Raw genomic sequence first — 22,522 nt, forward strand, 5'->3', positions numbered from 1 at the left:
AAGTGGCTATCAGTGTATTCTGAAGGACACTTAAAAGCAGGAACAAACAAGCCATTAAACAGAGTGCCATGAATTCACGCAGAGATGAAGACTGAAAGATCGAGACAAAAAAAGCATTAAGTCAATGGTGGAAAGGTTAGTTCATAAAGGTGGCATAGGTGCACAGCAGTTGGTGCTGCTGTCTCACAGCTACAGGGACCCGGCTTGTTCCCGATTTGAGGAACTTCATTCTCAACGTGACCCACACACAGAATGTTGGAGGAACTCAGCAGCCAGGCAACTCCTATGGAAAAAAGTACAGTCGACATTTCGGGCCAAGACCCTTCGGCAGGTCACGCAACTGCATGTTTTCCAGCAGGAGTTCTGGTGCTCACTGACATCCCCAAAATTGCTGGTAGGTGACTTGGCTGCTGGAGGTTGCCCCTGAATATGGATCGATGACAGACAGAGGCATGGGGGGAGCTGATGGGTAGCTGAGAGAGAATAAATTGTCGGGAAATAAGGTCAAGGGTGATGGGACGAACGTGGTCACTGCCTTAGGAGCAACACACACACACAAAATGCTGGAGGAACTCAGCAGGCCAGGCAGCATCTATGGAAAAGAGTAAACACTTCTTTTCCAGACTGTTCGGTCTTTTCCATAGATGCTGCCTGGCCTGCTGAGTTCCTCCAGCAGTTTTGTCTGTGTTGACTTGGATTTTCAGCATCTGCAGATTTCTCATGCTGGTGATGCTGCATTAGGAGCTGGTATGAACTTGATGGGCCAAGTGGCCTCATATATTGTTTAAAAATGTGTAGATAAGAGATAGGTTATAAAGGAAGGCAATTAATCTAATTTGCAGGTTTTATATTAAGTAATAGTTGTGTATTTCACAGGAAAATATCAGGGTCAGAACAGGCTTTTAACGCCTGCACATAACAGACTAACAGATGACTGGCAGGGAAGTTAAATAATGGCTTTGCTTCAGGATGGTGGAGATGTCATTAGAAGTTTCCTGAAAGGATATAAAGGTATTTTGCATTGATAGGGAGAGATAATTGATAATCTAATCAAATTTAAAGATGATGAATCACTGATCCGGTGGGTTTACATCTGCATGTATTAAAAGAAGTTTTGGAAGAGGTTATAGAAGCTCTATAGACCGGATTGGTGCCAGAACACTGCACAGTTCGAGGCCTCATATTACAGAGAGATAGTGTGGACACGTATAAGTTAGCAGACATCTCATTATACTTATCAAAAAACATTGATGTATTTCTAGTGGGAAGAGGTTTTAGAGATATGATCTAGGTCTGTAAAATTATGAAAGGGTTCAATAGGGTATTAATTGAAAGGATTTTTCCATTAATAGAACATATCCACTGCTTTCTGGCCCTACATTGATTCCATCTCAATCACTTTCCAATAAATCCCATTAGGAATACAGTACAAACTCCATTTTTCGCTGGAAGTGACAGGAATGTGGGAAGCACTCTCGAGGTGAGTTGAATTGAACAGAGACAATGGGGTTGAAGGGAAGCTGGGTTGACTCACTCGGAGTAGAAGGAGCTGATGATGGGAGAGATGGGGAGGGTGGGAGGAGGTTTGTGTGGAGCAGAAATGCCATTGATGATTTAAATAAATAGCTTGCTTGTGAACTAAAATATTGTCAAATGTTAGATTCTAAACACTTTAAGTGGACTTTCTGATTTTAGTCTATGAAAAATAATCAAAAACACTGAAAGTTGTTTAAGATTTCCCTCCTCCCCTTCCACTTACCCACACATCCCACTCTCTCTCTCAACATCCTATCTCTCCACTTCCCATCTCTTCCTCTCCCATTTCTCTCCCTCCTCACCTCCATTTACTTCCTGAGATAAACACCCGTATTTTCCATAGTCTTCCCTAGTTTTGGGGATTAAGTGCCCTAATCCTACTGGTTTTCCAGGGTCAGGGGTCATTAAGTGTTCCGAGAGAGATGGTGCAGCCAAAGTAGACGCCTTTGCAATAATGTGGGCAACTTTGTAATTTTAAAAGTGGTTCCTGAACTAAAGGAACTTTAGAAGCCCACAGTTGAAGCACCGTTGTACTGAATCCTATTAAATGCTAAAAAGTAAATCATTTGATCCTGGACATTTAGAGTCATAGAAAAGTACAGCATAGAAACAGGTCCCTTGGCCCATCTAGTCTGTGCCGAACCATTTAAACTTCCCACTCCCATCGACCTGCACCGGGACCATAGGCCCACATACTCCTACCATCCACGTACCTATCTAAACTTCTCTCAAACTTTGAAATCGAGCTTGCATGCACCACTTGTGTGGGCAGCTCATTGCACATTCTCACAACTCTCTGAGTGAAGAAGTTTTCCCTCCTGTTCCCCTTAAACTTTTCACCCTTAACCCATGACCTCTAGTTGCAGTCCCACCCCACCTCAGTGGAGAAAAGCCTTTTGGTGTTCTAGAGATGTTGTTTTCTCGTCCTGATTCACTATGTCTCCTTGAAACCTTCAGCACAATATTCTTTCCTTTTCGATCAATCCTATCAAAATAATTATTGCTGCCATTTCATTACATCATTTACAAAGTCAGTTATCAGTGTTTACAGAGCTCACTTGCTTGTCAACATCTGCTTTTACTCAATATAATTGTGGAGGCTTTACTGGGTGATTTTCATATTCCTTGCAAATTTCTGGTGTACGACATGAGCAGCTTGCCAGCTTTTTCTGTTTTTTGCATTTCTCCCGGTTGCAGGATTGGTGCTAGAGTGCCCGGTGCACTTTTCTGTGTGTGGAGTGAGGGATGTGCATCGAGGTCACGTCACGTGTCGAGATACAACCCAGCTTCTGGCCGCTATGCGGGGCTCATCGTTGTCCAGTTCCCAGCTGCCAGGTTTGCTCTGATTTGAATGCACTTGGCAGGATGAGGGTGTCATGTAGGAGAAGTTCTTAGGAGTGAAGATGGGGCCTTACTTCCACTAGAACTGTAGTGTGATCACTCCCTTCGGTATTGTCATGCGTGCATGTATACTCGTCAGGTAGATTTGTGAGCAGCTGGGTTTTTCTCTCATGTAGCTTTGCTTAAACATTCTGGCTGATATATCCTGCAGCAGTTCCAAGCTCCTCGTTACCGAGTTACTGTCTGTGCTGTGTCTGCAAACGGTGTTCAACGTGTAGGACAACTGATTTACCAGCAAAGGAAGAGCTTCTGCTCTGTTTGAGCACGTAGGATAGAACAGTGAGCGGAAGAGGGGGAAGGAGAGAGAAAGGGATTAAAAATGGGTGAGTAATGAAGAGGGAGGCAAAAGAGAGAAGAACAGAATGAGTTAATTCCACTGTGGTTAGTATCACAACACCTTGACTGAATTCAAACCCTGTAAAAGCAGCTGGGATATTTAAGTCAGTTAAGTCCATCTCTTCTATATTTTATTTAGAGATAAATAACAGGCCCTTCTGGCCCAACAAGCCTTGGAACCTGCAACACTCCTATTTTTAACTTTAGCCTCAAGAGAGGACAATTTACAATGATCAATTAACCCGCAAGTCTTCGAACTGTGAGAAGAAACCCACACGCACACGGGAAGATCATAGAAACTTTCTTACAGAGGACACCGGAACTGAACTCCAAACTCCGATGCCCTGAGCTGTCGTGCTGTGTCATCAGTTGACCTCAGATTCCTTTGTCTTCTGCCCTTCCCACTGATCTCCAGACACTTTTCATTTCGTCTCTTTCAAGCTCCTCTTGGTCTCCATCCCGCTGCAGTCTCCCCACCCAGTCCGCCTCCCACAATCTGCACTTTCCTATCCTCTGCTCCTTCGGAATTTTAATCCTTTCCTCTCGATCCCCTGAAGTAACCAATAGCAAAAGAAATAAAATAACTGGGCACAGAACACAAGACTCTTACGACTCAAGTATACTTTATATTTTACTTGTGCACAAGGAGAACAGCATGGGCCCTGTCATCCACACTGTTCTCACGTCTGAACAGAAAACTGCTATTTTTATGTAGAATTGGCCTATCAGTTACAGATATTGACTATTGTAAATCGTATATGCTTGAATTCCTTACTCACAAGATCACTCATCATTCACAATAGAAGTGTGAAAGTCAATTGAAACTCCAAGCGGACAGCTGTTGGCACTTTGAAGTTAGTAATGACAATAGAGCCTTAGTTGTTGGGTATGTTTCACATGTTTCTGTTACCTGTTTCCAGCATCCGCTACACGGACATTCTGTTTTGGGTAGACTCTTCTGGAAAAGTCTCGCTACAGAGGCCTCACACGGCTGGCTTGAGCACACACTGTTGTGGTGTATCTCATCTGTAGTAAGCAGTGGTGTCTCCGGCAGTCTCACTGCCTCAGGTTGTTGTTATCTTACTGCAACTTCCATACGTGCCCCACGCTCTCACTCTCTCCCTCCCAGATCTTGTTTCTCATTGCCTCCCATTCTCCCCCCTTCCCTCCTGCACTGCATCACCACCTTCTTCCCTCCCCTTTCTTTCATTATACACTTCTCCACACTCAATGTATTTCTTCCTTTATGTCTCCACCTTAACTGTCCTCTCCCCTTCGTGCTCTCTTCCTCTTAGAACCATGCTCTAATCCTCCCTTTCCTTATGTCTCTGTCCCTCTGGCCCCTCTACTTTGCATTTTTCCCTTCCCTTTATCTTTCGCAACTCCATCTCTCTTCCCTATTGTTTCCCACCTCTCCCTTTATCTTTCCCCTCCCTTTTTCCTGCACCATCCCCTTTCCTCACCCTGACCACTCTCTCCTCACCCTCTTCTCCCCATCCTGTTCTCACCCATCCACTTTCCTGTCTTCCCCTCTCCTTCCACCTCACCCACACCTTTCTCTTCCTTCCTGCCCCTCTCTCTTCCCTAACCCTTCTTCTCCCTTCTCTTACAGAACACAAAAAAGTACAACACAGGAACAGGCCCTGTGGCCCATAACGTCCACGGCAACTCTAACTAACCCTTCTGCCCACATGTGGTGGTGACTTGTTGGTTCATGTGTCTGACTAAACACTAATATAAAGTCTACTTCCCAGACAGCATCTATGGAAAAGAGTGCACAGTCGATGTTTCTGGCTAAGACCCTTCATGAGTCCTGATGAAGGGTCTTGGCTGAAACGTCGATTATTTACTCTTTTCCAGAGATGCTGCCTGACCTGCTGAGTTCCTCCAGCATTTTGTGTGTGCTGCCGTAGATTTCCAGCATCTGCAGATTTTCTTGTGTTTGTCAAGTCTGCTTCCATCACTTCCTCTAGCAACACCTACAACTCTCCATATAAACATCTCCTTTAAACTTTCCCCCTCTCACATTAAGACTTTCACATTAATGTATCAGAGAACTCCAACCCGGGAAAAGGACCCTGATTGCCTCCTCTGTCTCTACCTCTCATAATGTTAGGTCTCCCCTCAGTCTCCGACCCTCCAGAGAAAACTATCCAAATTTGTCCAGTCTTTCTTTATAGCTAATATCCTCTAAACGGGCAACATGCCACAGACCCACTTTCGCACCTCTCCAAAGCCTATGCATTCTTCCCGCGATGTGCTGACCAGAAACGTACGTTTAGATCTGAACCTGAAACTGAAGTTGGAATATTGCAGACTGTTCTGATTCAATGACGTCAAAGCCTGGAGTGAAATGAGGCATTTGCATTAAAACCATCACAACCTGAAGGCATACAGGGGCAGACATACAATGTGGCCACGTTCTTGCGCCAAATTAACATGCCCACAATGACCAGCTCAACAATGAGATGCTAAGCTGAACTACTGGAGTGCCACGTGGGTGGCTATAAACACGGGTATTTTACTGAGTATAATGGAAACGTATGTAAAGGATGAAAAGTTATTGAATGGTTTATTGTATATATTTATTTTTGAATAAAGTATATTTTGAAATAAAAAAAAAAAAAAACAACAACACAAAAACAAAACAATACCAACAAAACAAGCCTCTTTCTCACCCACCCACTCACATACTATGGACTGCTGTTACCTAACGCAGCGCGCGCGGCCACTCCGGTGGTGATGTCTGTTATTTGTTAAGTAGGGTACCGTGCACAATTCTGATTTGATGGAGACAGACGTGAGAGTACGGAGAAACATCAGGAGAAATTTCTGAAATGCCCGCTTCGCTGCCGCTGTTACTGTGTGGTAACCGGAATCTCCGGAGGAGAAGGCCCGAAATCCTCGGCTTTGCTTGTTTCGGCGGCCGGGGTGAGATCAAAGGCGCTCGGCAGAGGATGGCGCTTGGGAGGCTGTATCGGAGGGGCTGGTTGAAGGCTCGAAGTTTTCAGATGGACGGACTCAGTGTTGGCTGTGGCCGGCTGCTTCCAATACATTGGCAGTTGTCGGTGCCTGGAGGTTTATGGCAGGGAGTTTCTCCCTTTGCCGCCTGCTATCGGGGACTCAGGAGTCGATCGGGAATTTGAGACTTTTTTTCACCGTGCCCATGGTCTGTTCTTCATCAAATTATGGTATTGCTTTGCACTGCTGTAACTATATGTTATAATTATGTGGTTCTGTCAGTGTTAGTCTTTGGTTTGTCCTGTTTTTCTGTGATATCACTCTGGAAGAACGCTGTATCATTTCTTAATGCATGCATGCATTTCTAAATGACAATAAACGAGGACTGAGTGTTCTCATAATCTAATAATCTAACCCATGTTTCAGACAGTTGCAACACGATTCCCAACATTTATTCTCAACGACCCAACCAATGAAAGCAAGTACGCCACACGCTTTCTTTATTCCCGTCTACTTGCTATTTTCGGGAAGAAATAGACTTGGACCACAAGGTCCCCCTGTAACTGTTGCTTCCTGAGAGCCTTGACATTCTTCTTACGTTTGACCTGCCAAAGTGATTGTCCTGATTAAATTCTATCTGCCATTTCTCTCTCCCCGTTTCCACCCGATCTATATCCTGCTGAATCCTTTGACAACCTTTCTCATTATCCACAACGCTGACAAATTTTGTGTCATCTGTAAACCTACTGATCAGCCCCTCTGCTACTTTTGCCACAGCACACTCAGTGGCCACTTTATTAGGTACACCTGCTTGTTAATGCAAGTATCTAATCAGCCAATCTGGTGGCAGTGAGTCAGTGCATAAAAGCAGGCAGACATGGTCAAGAGGTTCAGTCATTGTTCAGACAAACCAGAATCAGGAAGATATGTGATCTAAGTAATTTTGATTGTGGAACAGTTATCGCCGCCAGATGAGGTGGTTTGAGTATCTCAGAAACTGCTAATCTCTTGGGATTTTCACATGCACCAATCTCTAGAGTTTACAGAGAATGGTGCAAAAAACACAAATACATCCAGTGAGCGGCAGATCTGTGGGTGACAATACCTTGTTAGTGACAGATGTCAGAGGAGAATGGCCAGACTGGTTCAAGCTGACAGGAAGGTGACAACAACTCAAATAACCTCATATTACAACAGTGGTGTGCAGAAGAGTATCTTTGAATGCACAACACACTGAACCCTGAAGTGGATGGCCTACAGCAACAGAAGAACACACCGGGTTCCATTACTGTACCTAATTAAGTGACCACTGTGTGTGTGTGTGTGTGTGTGTGTGTGTGTGTGTGTGTGTGTGTGTGTGTGTGTGTGTGTGTGTGTGTATAAAGTGAAAACAGATCTCTACAAAGTGATCTAAATTAATTATAAATATAAACACAAAATAATTGCATTCACCCTCTTCAAGCCAGTATTTAGTAGATGCACCTTTGGCAACAATTACAGCCGTGAGTCTATGGAGAGGTCTCAATCAGCTTTGCACATCTGGACACTGCAATTTTTCCACATTCTTCTTTACAAAACTGCTCAAGCTGTCAGATTGCATGGGGATCATGAGTGAAAAGCCCTTTTCAAGTCCAGCCACAAATTCTCAATTGGATTGCCGCCTGTACTCTGACTTGGCCACTGCAGGACATTAACTCTGTTGTCTTTAAGCCATTCCTGTGTAACTTTGGCTTTCTGCTTGGGTCATTATCTTGCTGGAAAACAAATCTCCCAAGTCGCAGTTCTCTTGCAGGCTGCATCAGGTTTTCCTTTAGAATTTCCCTGTGTTTTGCTGCATTCATTTTACCCTCTACCTTCACAAGCTTTCCAGGGCCTGCTGCAGTGAAGCATCCCCACAGCATGATGCAGCCACCACCATGCTTCATGGTAGGGGTGGTGTGTTTTTGATGATGTGTGGTGTTAGGCTTACGCCAAATACAGTGTTTAGTCTAATGGCCAAAAAGCTCAATTTTGGTTTTATCAGACCACAGAACCTTCCAGCTGACTTAGAGTCTCCTACATGCCTTCTGGCAAACTAGCTGAGATTTCATGTGAGGTTTTTTCAACAGTGGCTTTCTCTTTGCCACTCTCCCATAAAGCTGCAACTGGGGAAGCACCCAGGCAACAGTTGTTGTATGTGCAGTCTCTCCCAACTCAGCCACTGAAGCTTGTAACTCCTCCCGAATTGTCATGGGACTCTTGGTGACCTCCCTCACTAGGCCCCTTCTTGCATGGTCTCTCAGTTTTTGAGGACAGCTAGCTCTAAGCAGATTTACAGCTGTGCCATATTCTTTTCATTTCTTGATAATTGGCTTAACTGCACTCCAAAGGATATTCAGTGACTTGGAAATTTTCTTGTATCCATCTCCTGATTTGTGCTTTTCAATAACCTTTTCACGGAGTTGCTTGGAGTGTTCTTTTGTCTTCATGGTGTAGTTTTTGCCGGGATACTGACTCAACAGCAGTTGGATCTTCCAGGTACAGGTGTATTTTTACTACAATCAATTAAAACACCTCGACTGTATACAGGTCTCCAAAAACAGGTCTCCATTTATCGAATTATGCGACTTCTAAAACTAATTGGCTGCGCCAGTGATGATTTAGTGTGTCATATTAAAAGGGACGAGGGAGGTGAATACTTATGCAATCAATTACTTTGTGTGTTATATTTGTAATTAATTTAGATCACTTTGTAGAGATCTGTTTGTACTTTAACACGAGCCTTTTTCTGTTGATCAGTGTCAAAAAAGCCAAATTAAATCCATTGTTATTTAATGCTGTAAAACAATAAAACATGATAACTTCCTGGGGGGGGGGGAATACTTTTTATGTGTGTGTACATATATACTCACACATATATACTTAATCAATATATAACAAATAATAGAAGTCTCAGCACTGATCCTTCTGGAACACCATTAGTCACAGATCTCCAGTTGGAATAACAACCTCCACGGCTACCCTCTGTCGTCTATTGCCTAGCCAATTTTGAAATCAATCTACCAAGTTGCCATGGATTCCATATGGATCAGCCTACCATGAGGGACTTCGTTGAGGCCTTTACAAAAGTTAATGTTTCCAACATCCACTGCCTGATCATCAAATTGAATCAAGTCTGTAAGACAAGATCATGTCCTCACAAACCCATACTATCTATAAGTCTATGCTTTTCCAGATTCGAGTAGATCCTATGCCTAAGAATCTTCTCCAACAGCTTGTCTACAGATGACGTAAGGCTCACTGACCTATAATTTCCTGGCTTGTTTTCTCGCCTTTCTTAAAAAGAGCGACAACATTGGCTGCTCTCCCATCCACTGGAATCTCGTGTGACTAAAGAGGATACAAAGATATCAGTGGATCTCCTTTCTTCCTGTCCTCATTGAACCTAGGATAGATCCTATCAGGCCCTGGGACTTCTCCACCTTAACGTTCTTCAAGTGTCTGAAAACCTCTTGATATCAATGTGTCTTAGGACATCAGCGTATCCTTCTCTGATCTCACTGAACTCAATGTCATTTTCCTTGATGAAAACTGATGAGAGATGCTCTTTTTCTACCTCACACACCTCCTCTGGCTCTGGATGTAACCCTCCTTTATTGATGACTGAACCTACCCTCTCCCCAGTTACCCTCTTGTTTGTAACATAGATATAAAATGCTTTGATATTCTACTCACCAAATATATTTAATGGCCCTTTTTTAAAGACCTCACCGTTCCTTATTTCTTTATATTTCCCCACAGGTCCCTTCTGGTTTCAGCTTCCAGGAACTTGCATATGTTTCCTTTCTTTATCTGGACTTAATTTACAATGTCACTCCCATCCCAAGGTTCCCAAACCCTCCAGTTCCTCTCACCTCCCTGAGTCCACACATCCCCTCCTTTCCTCTCTATCTCCCTCCCACTCTCTCCCTTCACCCTCTTTTCCTTCCCTCCCTCGCTCTGCTTCTCTCCCTCAATCCCTCCTTCTCTTCCTCCTTCATTCCCACTCTCCTTCCTCCCTCCTTTACTCTAGAAACCTCTGCCCTTCTCTGTCCACCTGTCCCTCCCTCTCCTTTCATCCCTCTCTCCCCTCCTTCCTTTCCATCCCTCGCTTTCTCCCTCACTGTCTCCCCTCCCGTCTCTATCCCTCCTTCTCCATCCCTCTCTTTCCCTCCTCCCTCCCTCTCTCCATCCCTGTCTAGCCCCTCCCTCCTTCACCCATGCTCTCCTCACCATCCATCCCCCTCCTGCTTCCTTTCTCCCCCTTTTGTCCCTAAATCCCCTTCCCTCTCCTTCTTGCTCCTTACCCTCCTCCTCCTTCTTTCACCCTCTCCTTCCCCCTCCTCCTCCCATCCTCTCTCCTTTTTCCCCTTTCTGCCCCCTCCACCCCTCTTTTCCTCGCCTTCTCACTCCCCAATCCCCCTTACCCCCTCCCTCATTACCCTCACCCCCTGCTACCCCTCTCTCCCTCATCCATCTCCTCCCACTCCCTCATTCCCCTTCCATTCCTCCCTCTCACTCCCTCCTCTCCCACCAGTCCCCCTCCTGCTCCCTCTTTCTCCCTAAATCCCTCTTCCCTCTCTTCCTTCCTCCCTCACCTCCCACCCTCCTCCCACCCTTTCTGCCCCCTTGTCCTCCCTCTCTCCCTCCACTTTTCCTCATCTCTCATTTCCCACCCCTCCCCATCAATCCCTCCCTTGTGACCCCTCTTTCTGTCCCTCTCTCCCTAAATTTGTCTCATCCCTGTCCATCCCATGCCCTCCCTCCCTCCCCTTCCGTCACTCATTCCCCTTCACCCTACATCTTACCCCCTTTCCCTCCCTCCTTCACACTCCCTTCTCCCCTCCCTCCATTCCTCCCCACCCTTTCCCTCTTCCTCCCGCACTTTCCTCAACTCTCTCCCTTTAACTGTTTCTCTCCCCTTTCCCCTCCCTATCCCACAACCCTCCCCTTCTTTCTCTCTACCTCCCTCCCTCTCCCCACCCCTCCCTTTCTCCCCTCCCTCCCCACTCTCCTCCCTCTCTCTCTGTCACCCCCTCTCTCCCCTGCCCCACCCTCACCCTTCTTCCTCTCTACCTCACTCCCCTTCTCTCTCCCCTCCCTCCCCTTCCCTCCCTCCCTTTCTCCCCTCCCTCCCTCTCTCTCTCCCCTCCCTCCCTCTCTCCCCTCCCTCCCTCTCTCTCTCCCCTCCCTCCCTCTCTCTCTCCCCTCCCTCCCTCTCTCTCTCCCCTCCCTCCCTCTCTTTCAATCCCCCTCCCCATCCCTCCCTCCCTCTCTCCTTCTTCCCTACTCTCCTCCCTCTCTCTCCATCTCTCTCTCTCTCACTTCCCCTCCTGCCCCCTCTCCCTCCCTCTCTCTTTCAATCCCTCCCTCCCCCTCTCTCTCTCCCCTCCCCCCCTTTCTCTCTCCCCCCCCTCCCCTTTCTCTCTCCCCTCCCCCTCCCCTTTCTCTGTCTCTCCCCCTCTGTCCCTCTCCCTCTCCCTCCCTCTCCCTGTCCACGGGCCCTCCCTCTCCGTCCCATTCTGTCTCTCCCTCCCATTCCCCTTCTCTCTCCCACAGACGGCAGCAGCGAGCTGAATTCGAAGACCCGTTAGTTACTTTGTTCTGATGCAGTCAGCGAGCGGAGCGGCGACTCGGAGCCCGGGGACCGACAGCGGGCAGCCGGTGGCAGAGGCGGGCAGCCGAGAGGAGCCGAATCCTAACTCCAGCAACAGGCGCAAGGAACCGGAGCGGAGGGACTCGCGGAAACGGAGGGAGAGGAAGCGGCTGCTAGAGTTAAACATGGGGTGAGTGGGAGAAAGTGGGATAAAGTCCGGGAGAGGGAGGGATAGAAGAGCGAGGGGGAAGATGGAGAGTGAGAAAGAGTAAAAAGGGAAGGAAGGAGTGAAAGAAAGGTTTGAGAGAAAGAATGCGACAGAGAGGCTAATGGGGAAGATAGAGGAACGGGGAAAGTTAGCGTGATAGAGTAGCAGAGAGTAGTGAGGGAGGGAGGGAGTGAGAATGGTGGAGGGAGATGGAGTGATGCAGAAAAAGCCGGAGTGGTAGATGGAGTGAAGCACTGAGGAAGGATGGGGAGTGTGGGAATGAGGGAAAGGGGGGAGAGGTGGAGTGGGAAAGGGTACAGGAGAGGAAGCCTGCAGCAGATAGTGGGAAGGAGGGGTCGTAGAGAGAGAGAGAGAGAGAGAAAGCAGAAGTAAGGGAGACATGTAAGAGCCAGAGGTTTGTGGCCGTAGGATTCAAGGAAAATGGAGGGGGAGAAATAATGAGTGGGTGAGCCAGAAAAAGAATGGAAAAGGGGAGCTGAGCCAAGTGACTCACATCCAGTTGGAGCTGAGAGAGGCAAACAGTGATAGACAGAGAAAGGGTGACATTTGGATAGAAGGGGAGGGGGAGACGGAGATGCCATGAACAGGAACAGTGAGGGGAGCAGACAGGAACCCCTTGTGAATCTCCATTTCACTCCAGAGTCAATCTGAGGACTCACTGAGACAGGGCAAATGCACCAACCTCACACAAGAGACCCTTTGTTTGCCATTGGTTGTAATTTGTATTGAGGATTCTCGGCATTGCAGTGCACACCTTGAGTCACAGAAGGAATTTCTCTTCTTTCCATCCTGGGTATTAGTTCTATTCCTAACTGAACGGGGTACTATTTTCCCAAGCCTTGCTCACTGGGCCTGGGTACAGATCCAGAGGTTCCCTGGCGCAATTCCATAGCCTGGAGTCCTGAGTCTTGACTATGGTTTGGGTTTGAGGAAATTTCGGCAGTTAAGTCTGTAAAAAGTAAATCAATTCACTATTGGCTGGGATTATGAATTGTTTCACTTCTGCTTCTGCAGAGGAAAGTTCTCTGGAATTCTAGCTCATCCCAGGTTGTTCTGTGGCAATTTCACACCGTGTATTTCAGACTCATCCCCGATAACCTTCACCAGAGGAAACTAGAACACCTCACAGAGGGTTCATCCCTGCAATGGTTTAACCATTTTCTGCAACAGCTCATCGCTGCTGTTAATTGCTTTTACTGAGACTTTGTTCTCACCTGCCTCCGCTCTCCCTTTCTCATCTCACTTGAGATTTGGTAATTGTATTCTTGTCCATCCCAAATTCCAATTAACCTGTTTTTATTTTTATTTCTCATTTTTGTGTGTGTGTGTTTCAATGAAATGACCAAGTCACTGGATAGGGCTGTGGTGTTACTCCAGCCTGACTTGTTTTGCAACACAGCTCCTCTCCAGATGTGTCCGGCCGCGGCCTAGGCAGTGCTGTGGAAGCTCAGCCCTTCAGTTCACCTGATCACTCTCAGTCCTCCATCTCTCCATCCATCACATCCCTCAAGCTCTGGCCTCCTAATCATCTGAGATTTTCATCTCCCCACCCTCAGCAGCCTGGCAGGAAACTTCCATGAATCCAAGTGCTGGAATTTGCTTCTCCATCTCTCCCCTTGTTTCTTTTCTCTTCCTGTAAGTCCTTCCTTGAAAGACAATTATTCAGCTATGCCTTTGGTTTTCCTCGGTATTTTTTTCCTTTGGTTTAGCATCCATTTTTACCTACCCGCATCTCAATGAAGGGTCTGGCAAAAGTTCTTTCAATGTTACTGATGCTATAAATAGGTAACTTGTTGTGGATGCTGTACATTCGATACAATAAACAGCTTGATGTTTGATACTGCATAATTTAACACACTATATTGTTCTGCTAAAGTACACCTGTGCCCCTTCAACCTTTCCTTTGTAAAATCATTATATCCTTGGATCAGAGTTGAATTGTTATTTAGTGGAAATTAGAAAACTCTTTTTTTCCAAGAGTGCTTTACAGCAGGAACAATGAGATGTCTGGAATGAATTTGAATCAAGGATGGAGAGTTGATTTTAGCTGTGTCGGTGGGTCGGATGGTAGGGAAGTAAGCTGATATGGCCATTACTGACCTCAGACGCTGAATGCTGGAGTCCTGGAATGTCCCTTTGCTTAAAGTGACTAGATTGTGAACACTTTCCAGACTCATTAGAACAGGGGTCCATAGACCCCTCGGTTAATGATAGGGATCCATGGCATAAAAAAGGTTGGGAACCCCTGCTTAAGAAGAACCTCTGGGAGTGATAGAATTGTGAGTAACTCTTCCAGGAAACCCAGAGAGATCTAGAAATCAGGTACTTGGCACCTAAGAATAGGAAGTGTTAATGATGAATTAGGGGATGTAAAGATTGGCCAGCAAAGCACTGCTTGTTGCTGGAAGTGAAGGAGAGGAGGGGTTAGCAGGCCAAGAGCAAGCTGACCACAACATGGAAATTGCCAAGAAGCCATTGAGTGTTTGTTTAAGTCGTGGAGTATAATATCAGAAACACAACAGAGAGTCACTCAGGAAGAACATCCCAAGTTTGGTGTTAAACAATACCCAGTCCTAGTGAGGAGGTCAGAGATAAGGAATTGCTGATCTCCTCATCTAGATGTGAAGCGGCGGTGGAATTTGCTGATCATTGGTGGGACAATACAAGGACACCCTGGGTTAGACAGAGCGAATGTACCAGCATACTGCCCCTGATCTACTGCAGATGGTGGATATAGTTCAATTTGGATGGGACTACCTTATACCTAGTAGATGACGGAAAAGTTTTGGAGTGTCAGGAGGTGAGTCATTTGCCGCAGGGTATATGGCCTCTGACTTTCACTTGTAGCCATGGCATTTATGTGGTTGATCCAGTTAAGTTTCTGGTCAGTGGGGATCATAGGATGTTAATGGTAGGATCTTGAAGATAGTAAAACCGTTGAGTATCGGAGAGATGCTTACACTCTTTATTGATGGAGGTGGGTACTATATGGTATTTGTCTTGCTTGTCACTGACACAGCCAATTGTTTGGGTCTCATTGTATGAGACTGTAAGATTTGGAGCAGAATTTAGGCCATTTGGACAATTGATATGTGGGTTGGCTTGATTCATAATTTGCAAATGGATGTGTGCAATCTTCAGTAGAAATCCCTGCGTCTGAACTTGACGAGGGGATGATGATTGACAATGATCATTGCATCCAGAGGAGTACCTGGTGGAAGACTTGGAGTGATATCCCAGTGTGGAATGGTGCTTTCCAACAACTATTCTTTCATTTGGCAGGGTATGACTTCAGCTTTTTCTTTGATCTCCAATTACCTCTGTCTCCACCTCATTTCTGAATATCAACATGGTTATTCATTTTTGGACGGTTTAATGTCTGGTCCAAGTTGAGTGAATGGGACTTACACTAAGTGTCTATGAGCAGTGGGACAAATATTGTTTAATAGGAATGGCAACTCTTCCTGGGGTGAAATTTCTTACTGGATTCAGTGTCCTTGGCTACTTCTTGCTGCCATGTGGAGACATTTGGGTTAGCATGGGACTGGTTTCTGCAGAGAGGTTTAGAGGACAGAAGGAGGCTGATGTAGGTCATGAACTTAGATTTCTGACTGAAGGTGCTCAGTTTTTGTCCTTTTTTGCACCCATGCGCTATGCTCCACCGACCTTGAACCCAACTGATCACTGGGTGAGAGAGAGGGGTATACGACTGAGTTCCTGCACTTGATTATGAAGCAGTAACCCCTGACTTTGGGGAGATGGTAAATTGCCGTCAGTGGCTGCTTGTGATACTACCCAGACAGCATCTGCTCCTGAGTGAACGTGGTTACATGGTTGGCATCGTGCTTGGAGCCACAACTCACTGTGATGTGTGTGGCTCTTCCTGTGAGATTACCCCCCACCCCCACCTCGCCCCACACTCCCTGCACTTGTGACATATCTGTGTGTGGTGTGGCTGCAGTGAGAATGCGGCTGCTGCCACTGCAGTTTAGTTGATTTTAGTAAGCCCCTCATGCCCTTTAATCTCCAGTTCCACAGATGGTAGAATGTGGGTTCAGCTCTGATTGTACTGGGTAGAGAGAGGCAGTGAATTGCAGGCACAAACCCACTCATTGTTAAACTTTCTCAAGGAGGCTTTGAAGTCATAGAGTTAAATAGCACAGAAGAAGGCTCTTCAGCCCACTTTGTCCATGCTGACCAAGGTGCCTAGATGAGCTAGACCCATTTCCTTGTATTTGACCAATAACCCTCTGAACCTTTCCTATCCATGTACCTATAATTTAAACCTTGTAACTGTACCTGCATTCTCTGACAGCTTGTTCCATATCCCCACCACCCTCTGTGAGAAATACTCACTTTAAACTTGTGCCCCAGTGTATAGGGCTCCCTTATCCCCGCTGGCAGGGTGGAGATATGTGTCTACAAAAGGAGGTGTAAGGCGCTCCTTCCCTCCACTAGCCTGCAGGTCACCCTTGGGCAAGGTGTAGCACCTGATTAGCCCCCCTGCCCCCCCCAGATCAGGGTTAGGTGAAGTCATGGGAGCAGGTGGTGGATGGTCATATAAGCAGCTGGAGCTCATCACAAGTCCTGGTTACACAACCACTGACAATCTCTGAGGAGTATCGATAATGGCTGGGGTCACCTGTCTTGTAAAGACACTGCCTAGAAGAAGGCAATGGTGAACCACTTCTATAGAAAAAAATTGGCAAGAACAGTCATGGTCATGGAAAGACCATCATCGCCTATGTCATACGACACAACACATAGCGACAATGATCCTGGTTAAAATGACTGTGGCTATCCACCTTGTATCGCCCCCTCATGATTTTATAAACCTCTATAAGATCACCACTCAGCCTCCTTTACTCCTGGGAAAACAGTCCCAGCTTATCCAGTCTCTTCTTTTAATTCAAGCCTTCCAGTTCCTGCATCACCTTTGTGAACCTTTCCTGCACCACATCCATCCTATGCTGTGTCAGCATCAGAATCTGCTTTATTGTCACTGGCTTAAGTTGTAAAATTTGTTGGTTTGTGACAGCAAACTACTACAAGTTACAATAAAAATGAAGTGATGCAAACCGGGTATAGCAAAGTAGTGTTCATGAGTTCATGGACTGTTCAAAAATCCAATGGTAGAGGGGAAGAATTTGTTCCTAAAATATTGAGTGTGTGTCCTCAGGCTCCCTGATGGTGGTAATGAGACGGGGGCATGTCCTGGATGGTGAGGGCCCTTCATAATGGTTGTCACTTTCCTGAGGCACCGCCTTTTGAAGATGTCCTGGGTGGTGTCACGTCTACATCCTGGAGAGGCTTCCTCTGTTCGCCTGGTGATGTCAGCTAACAGCAGAGCCCCGAGCAGGGTGTCAGTTTCGGGATCTAGTTTCAGGCCTGCGCAGTGTAGGTGACTGAGTGCTCAGGATAACAGCCTGGGAAAGGAGAATAGCATCGGTTCACTTATTCTGCTGGTGTATTTGGAAGAATTTGAAGAGCTGGCATCACTGTTACTCCTCCTGTGTGCGATGTGTGACGGACTGGTGATAGGATGTATAATGTCAATTGCCGGTGTTGGGGAGTGTGAGGAATTTTTACGGTCAATCAGTCTGGGTTTTGTGAACTATAGATCCTGTGATATCTGCTGAATCTCAGATGCTCAGGTTTGGTTTTGAGCAGTAACAGCCCCTGTCTCAGCATTCCTTCCATCGCACACGACAATCTCGATATACTCAAATGTCGGTGTCGGTTTCAGCATCTCTCTCCTCCTCTCTCCTTCTGAATCCCCTCTCCTCCCACCCCGTCCGCTTCAGCTCCCAGTCTTTCATCCTACACCCACCATAACCTCCTGCCCCTCTTTCTTCCTGCCCTCAATCTCTCATCCTGCCCCAGTCTCTCCTCTTGCCTCCCACCTGCCTTCTTTCTCCCCTCTCATCACCCCTTCCCCATTTTCTCCCTCTCTCCCTCTTCTCAGTCTCCTCTCCAAGCTTCCTTTCTGTGTCTTTCTCACACCCCCGCCTCACTTTCTCATTCCCTCGACCCTCATTGACACCAGCCTGACTGGACAGATTCCCTCCTCCTCCCCGTTACTGACACAGATAAATGTCCTTCCTTTTTTGTATACCACAGGTTTTATACACGTGACTCAGAGTGTCACAAGACACTGGCCCTATTGGGGATTAGAAACCAGGCCAGCAGCTGAGTTTTGCAGACGTTCATTCTTTTTTATAATTGTGGCCGTGAGGGTTCTCCAGAGGCAGACACTGGGGGAGGGAGTGTGCAGCCAGCAAGGGGAAGGGGAGGAGGCAGTGGGTGGGGTGAGGGGGATTAGGAATTCAAAGGGGCAGGGAAGGGAAGAGAAGTTTTTAGGGAGAGTGATCAATAGACGGGGCCAAAAATGAAAAGCAGTTAATGGAGAACAGGCCCCATTTGAGGTCTGTAAATATCTGTCTTGGGGAAAAATGAGTCATTGGGGAAAAAGGGGAGAGGGGACGTTCAGGGAAAAGGGGAGGGGGATGTTCAGGGAAATGGGGAGAGGGGATGTTCAGGGAAAGGGGAGAGGGGACGTTTAGGGAAAAGGGGAGAGGGAACATTCAGGGGAAAGGGGAGAGGGAACATTCAGGGGAAAGGGGAGAGGGGACATTCAGGGGAAAGGGGAGAGGGGACGTTTAGGGAAAAGGGGTGAAGGAACATTCAGGGGAAAGGGGAGAGGGGACATTCATGAAAAGGGGAGGGGGATGTTCAGGGAAAAGGGGAGAGGGGATGTTCAGGGGAAAGGGGAGAGGGGACGTTCAGGGAAAGGGGAGGGGGACGTTCAGGGAAAAGGGGAGAGGGAACATTCAGGGAAAAGGGGAGAAGGGACGTTCAGGGAAAAGGGGAGGGGGACATTCAGGGAAAAGGGGAGAGGGGACATTCATGAAAAGGGGAGGGGGATGTTCAGGGGAAAGGGAAGAGGGGACGTTCAGGGAAAAGGGGAGAGGTGATGCTCAGGAAAAACTAGAGAAGGACCATTTGGGGAGAGTAGGAAAGGGAACATTGTGGGTAAGAAGAGAGAAGCCACAAAGACGAAAAGAGGAAAGGTGCCATTGAAGGTTTGGGGAAAATGGGCCATTGGCAGGATAAGGAGTTCCAGAATACTGACCAAGTGGAAGGTCTGGTTGTACATCTCGGGATCAGATGGAGGTGTCAGCGTGATCACAAAATTTACACCGGCTGACCCTCAATCAAACGGTGTGAGGGAGGGCTGAGGTCAAAGTAGTGATGGAGGCTTCTTGCCAGTTATCAACTGGTTAGTAGCAAAGGAACTGTGGCAGTTTGAATCCAGAGGGGAGAAACAGGGGACCATGGACTTCAGACTCAAAATATCTAGAACAGTCAAGGGATTCAGGACAACAGAGAGAGAAGTTTTTAAAAACTATTTGATGGGTACAGAAATAAATGGAATATTGTCTTTCATGTGAGGTGCTGTTTTCTGAGGGTGAGCTGTCTCAAATCAGATAAGAATTCAGCCATTTAGGTCTGAGATGGCAAGACGTTCTTCTGCAGACGGGGTTGTAAATCTTCAGAATTCTCTACCCCGGAGGGTTGTGGATTCTCCAGTACTCATGAGGAAAAGTTGAGCAAATTGGACTTATACTTATTGGGATGTGGACAAGTGAGAGGTGATCATATCAAAATCATTAGACATAGGAGCAGAATTAGGCCATTTGGCCCACTGAGTCTATTCTGTTATTCCATCATGGCTTATTCATTTAACCCTCTCAACCTCATTCTTCTACCTTCTCCCCATAGCTTTTGATGCCCTTACTAATCAAGAATCTATCAACCTCTGCTTTAAATATACCCAATGACTTGGCCTCCACAGCTGTCTGTGGTAATGAATTCCATTGATTCACCATCCACTGGCTAAAGAAATTCCTCCTCATCTTTGTTCTGGATGGATGTCCTTGTATTTTGAGGCTGTACCCATTGGTCCTAGATTCTTCTACTATAGGAAACATTCTATCCACGTCTATTCTGTCTAGGCCTTTCAATATTCCATTGGCTTCAGTGAAACTCCCCCCTCATTCTTCTAAACTCCCGTGAGTTCAGGCCTAGAGCCATCAAACTCTCCTCATATATTAAAACACTTTCATTGCCTGCACACTCTTTCTTAGCTAAGGGGCCAAAAACTGCTCACAATACTCCATGTGGTCTAACCATGACCTTATAAAGCCTCAGCATTATATTCTTGCTTTTATATTCTAATCCTCTCAAAATAAATGCTAACATTGCACTTGCCTTCCTTTTCACTGACTCATTCTGCAAGTTAAACTTTAAGGAGTTCTGCACAAGGACACCCAAGCCCCCTTGCACCTTGGTTTCTGAATTTGCATTCCAGGCATGGATCAGGTGTCGCTGCCGACTACTCTTCTCTCTTTAATGGATGACTTGATTCCACTTGACCTGTGGGTTTTGAGGAGGCTGATGTAGGGTGTGCAGACTCTGTGACAGGTGGGGCTGGATGTACTTGGTGAGGTGGCAGAGGTCAGTTCTTCGGCAGGTGCCACACTGCTTCTATGTGCCCCTGATTTTAAAAAAACTCAAAGATCTCACTGCCATCCCATTAGTTCTGTCTCTGTTTTGAGTGGTCATGGACCAGGGATTCTCACAACTCATCGGGCATGTTACATTTCTTCCAGAAAGGCTTCAATGACATAGCATCACAGTTATATAGAGAAACAGACCCTTTGACCCAACCTGTTCATGCTAACCAAGTAGTCTATTTGAGCTAGTCCCAAGAGGCCGATATTTCCACATGCCAGGATCGTCCTTTCCAATTAATTGTAATCTCCAATAAGAATCATGAGCTGTTCCACTGGGATCAGTAGCGCTGGTTTAATGGCTCCAGCATGGTCCTCTGGGATATTTCTTCATTAATTCTAGAGAAACAGCCAGGGGAGTTGGGGCATTGCTCTGTTTTTCTGCGATGTTTGCTATGTGCAGCCGCAGAAAGCTGCACACACCATCCTGGGTTACTGGGTAGGCCATGGAGGGGCCAAAAGTCAAATTGTGGTGAATTTTCACCGAACAAGACCAACCCAACTCCAGGCTCTGTCTCAGGACTTCTCTGTCAGTGACTTGTCAAAACATTGAGGCAGAAAGGGCTGCAGAAAGACACCTAACTGTAATCACCTGCCAGCAGAGTATTTGTCTAAATCTCTGTCACTGTCTCTTTAATTCTCTCTTCCTTTACCTCTCTCTCCTCTCTCTCCCCCTCTCTATCTCCTTTTCCCCTTCCCCCCTCTCTCTCTTGCTCTCATTCTTTGTCCTTCCTTCTGCTCCTTTCTCCCTAGGTCTGTCTCTATATATAAATGTCACACACTTGCTCTCTGTCTCCTTTTCCGACCATACCTCTGTCTGGCTTCATCCATCTGTTTTTGTCACACTGGGTGAGTTTTCCTAGGCTGACCTATGGAAGTAAAGTATAAAGGTGAAGGGTCAGAGTTCTTAGCTCTGCTCCTATTCTGGCCTCTCTAATTCCTGTTGATGAGCAGCTGTCTCTTTGAGCACTGAACCGCAGTTGATTTATTGAATAATTGAAGAGTAATATAACCACTTCACAAGGAGGAGACAGAATAAGAATCGGGGTTATTGTCACTGACGTGCTGTAAAATTTGTTGTTTTGCACAGCAGTACAGTGCAAAGCATAAAAATTACTATAAGTAACAAAAAAGTAAATATTGCAGAAGAGGAATCAGAAGATACTGTTCATGGTTCCATGGACTGTACAGAAATCTGATGGCAGAGGGGAAGAAACTGTTCATAAAATGCTGCAAGTGAGTCTTCAGGCTCCTGTATTTCCTTCCCAACGGTAATGACAAGGAGAGGTGAAGGTCCTTAATAATGGATGTCAGCTTCGTGAGGTAAGTCCTCTTGAAGATGACCTCGATGGTGGGGAGGTTTGTACCTATGACAGAAGAATGTTGGGGGAATCACATGGAAAGTTATTGAATACTGAAAGGCCAAATAGGGTGGATTTGGAGAGGCTGTTTTCTATAGTGGAGGAGTCTAGGACCAGAGTGCATAGCCTCAGAATACAAGGATGTCCCTTTAGAACAGAGATGAGGAGGAATTTAATTAGCTGCCAGGCTATTCTCCTCCTATGTCTTACGGTCTCATGGAGCTGGCTGAATCTGCAGCCCTCTGTGGCTTCTTTCAACACTATACATTGAAACCTCAATGCCAGGCAGTGATGGAGACAGGCAAAATGCTTGTCACCGTACGTCTGTAGAAATTTTGATAAAATACCAAATAGAATAGAATAGAAAATATTTTGATTTTATAAAAATATAAAATAAAATAAAATAGAACCGCTGGCATGCCTTGGTAATTGCATCAATGTGTTGGGCCTAAGTTAGATCCTCCGAACTTGAAGCTGCTCACCTTTTCCACCACTGACCCTTTGTGAGAAC

General features: G+C 46.2%; 1 protein-coding gene across 2 annotated transcripts in view; it reads left to right on the top strand.

The window, feature by feature from the left end:
* The first annotated feature begins 11,694 nt into the window (after positions 1-11,694).
* LOC140188136 (homer protein homolog 3-like) overlaps positions 11,695-22,522 on the top strand; it is a 36,224-nt gene continuing 25,396 nt past the window's right edge. For both annotated transcript variants that reach the window (XM_072244113.1, XM_072244114.1), the window contains exon 1: positions 11,695-12,038. In XM_072244113.1, coding sequence (XP_072100214.1) covers positions 11,860-12,038 — 179 coding nt within the window. In that variant the 5' untranslated portion in view covers positions 11,695-11,859. The remainder of the gene's footprint in view (positions 12,039-22,522) is intronic.

Source organism: Mobula birostris, chromosome 26 (genome assembly GCF_030028105.1).
Source record: "Mobula birostris isolate sMobBir1 chromosome 26, sMobBir1.hap1, whole genome shotgun sequence".
Lineage (NCBI taxonomy): Eukaryota > Metazoa > Chordata > Chondrichthyes > Myliobatiformes > Myliobatidae > Mobula > Mobula birostris.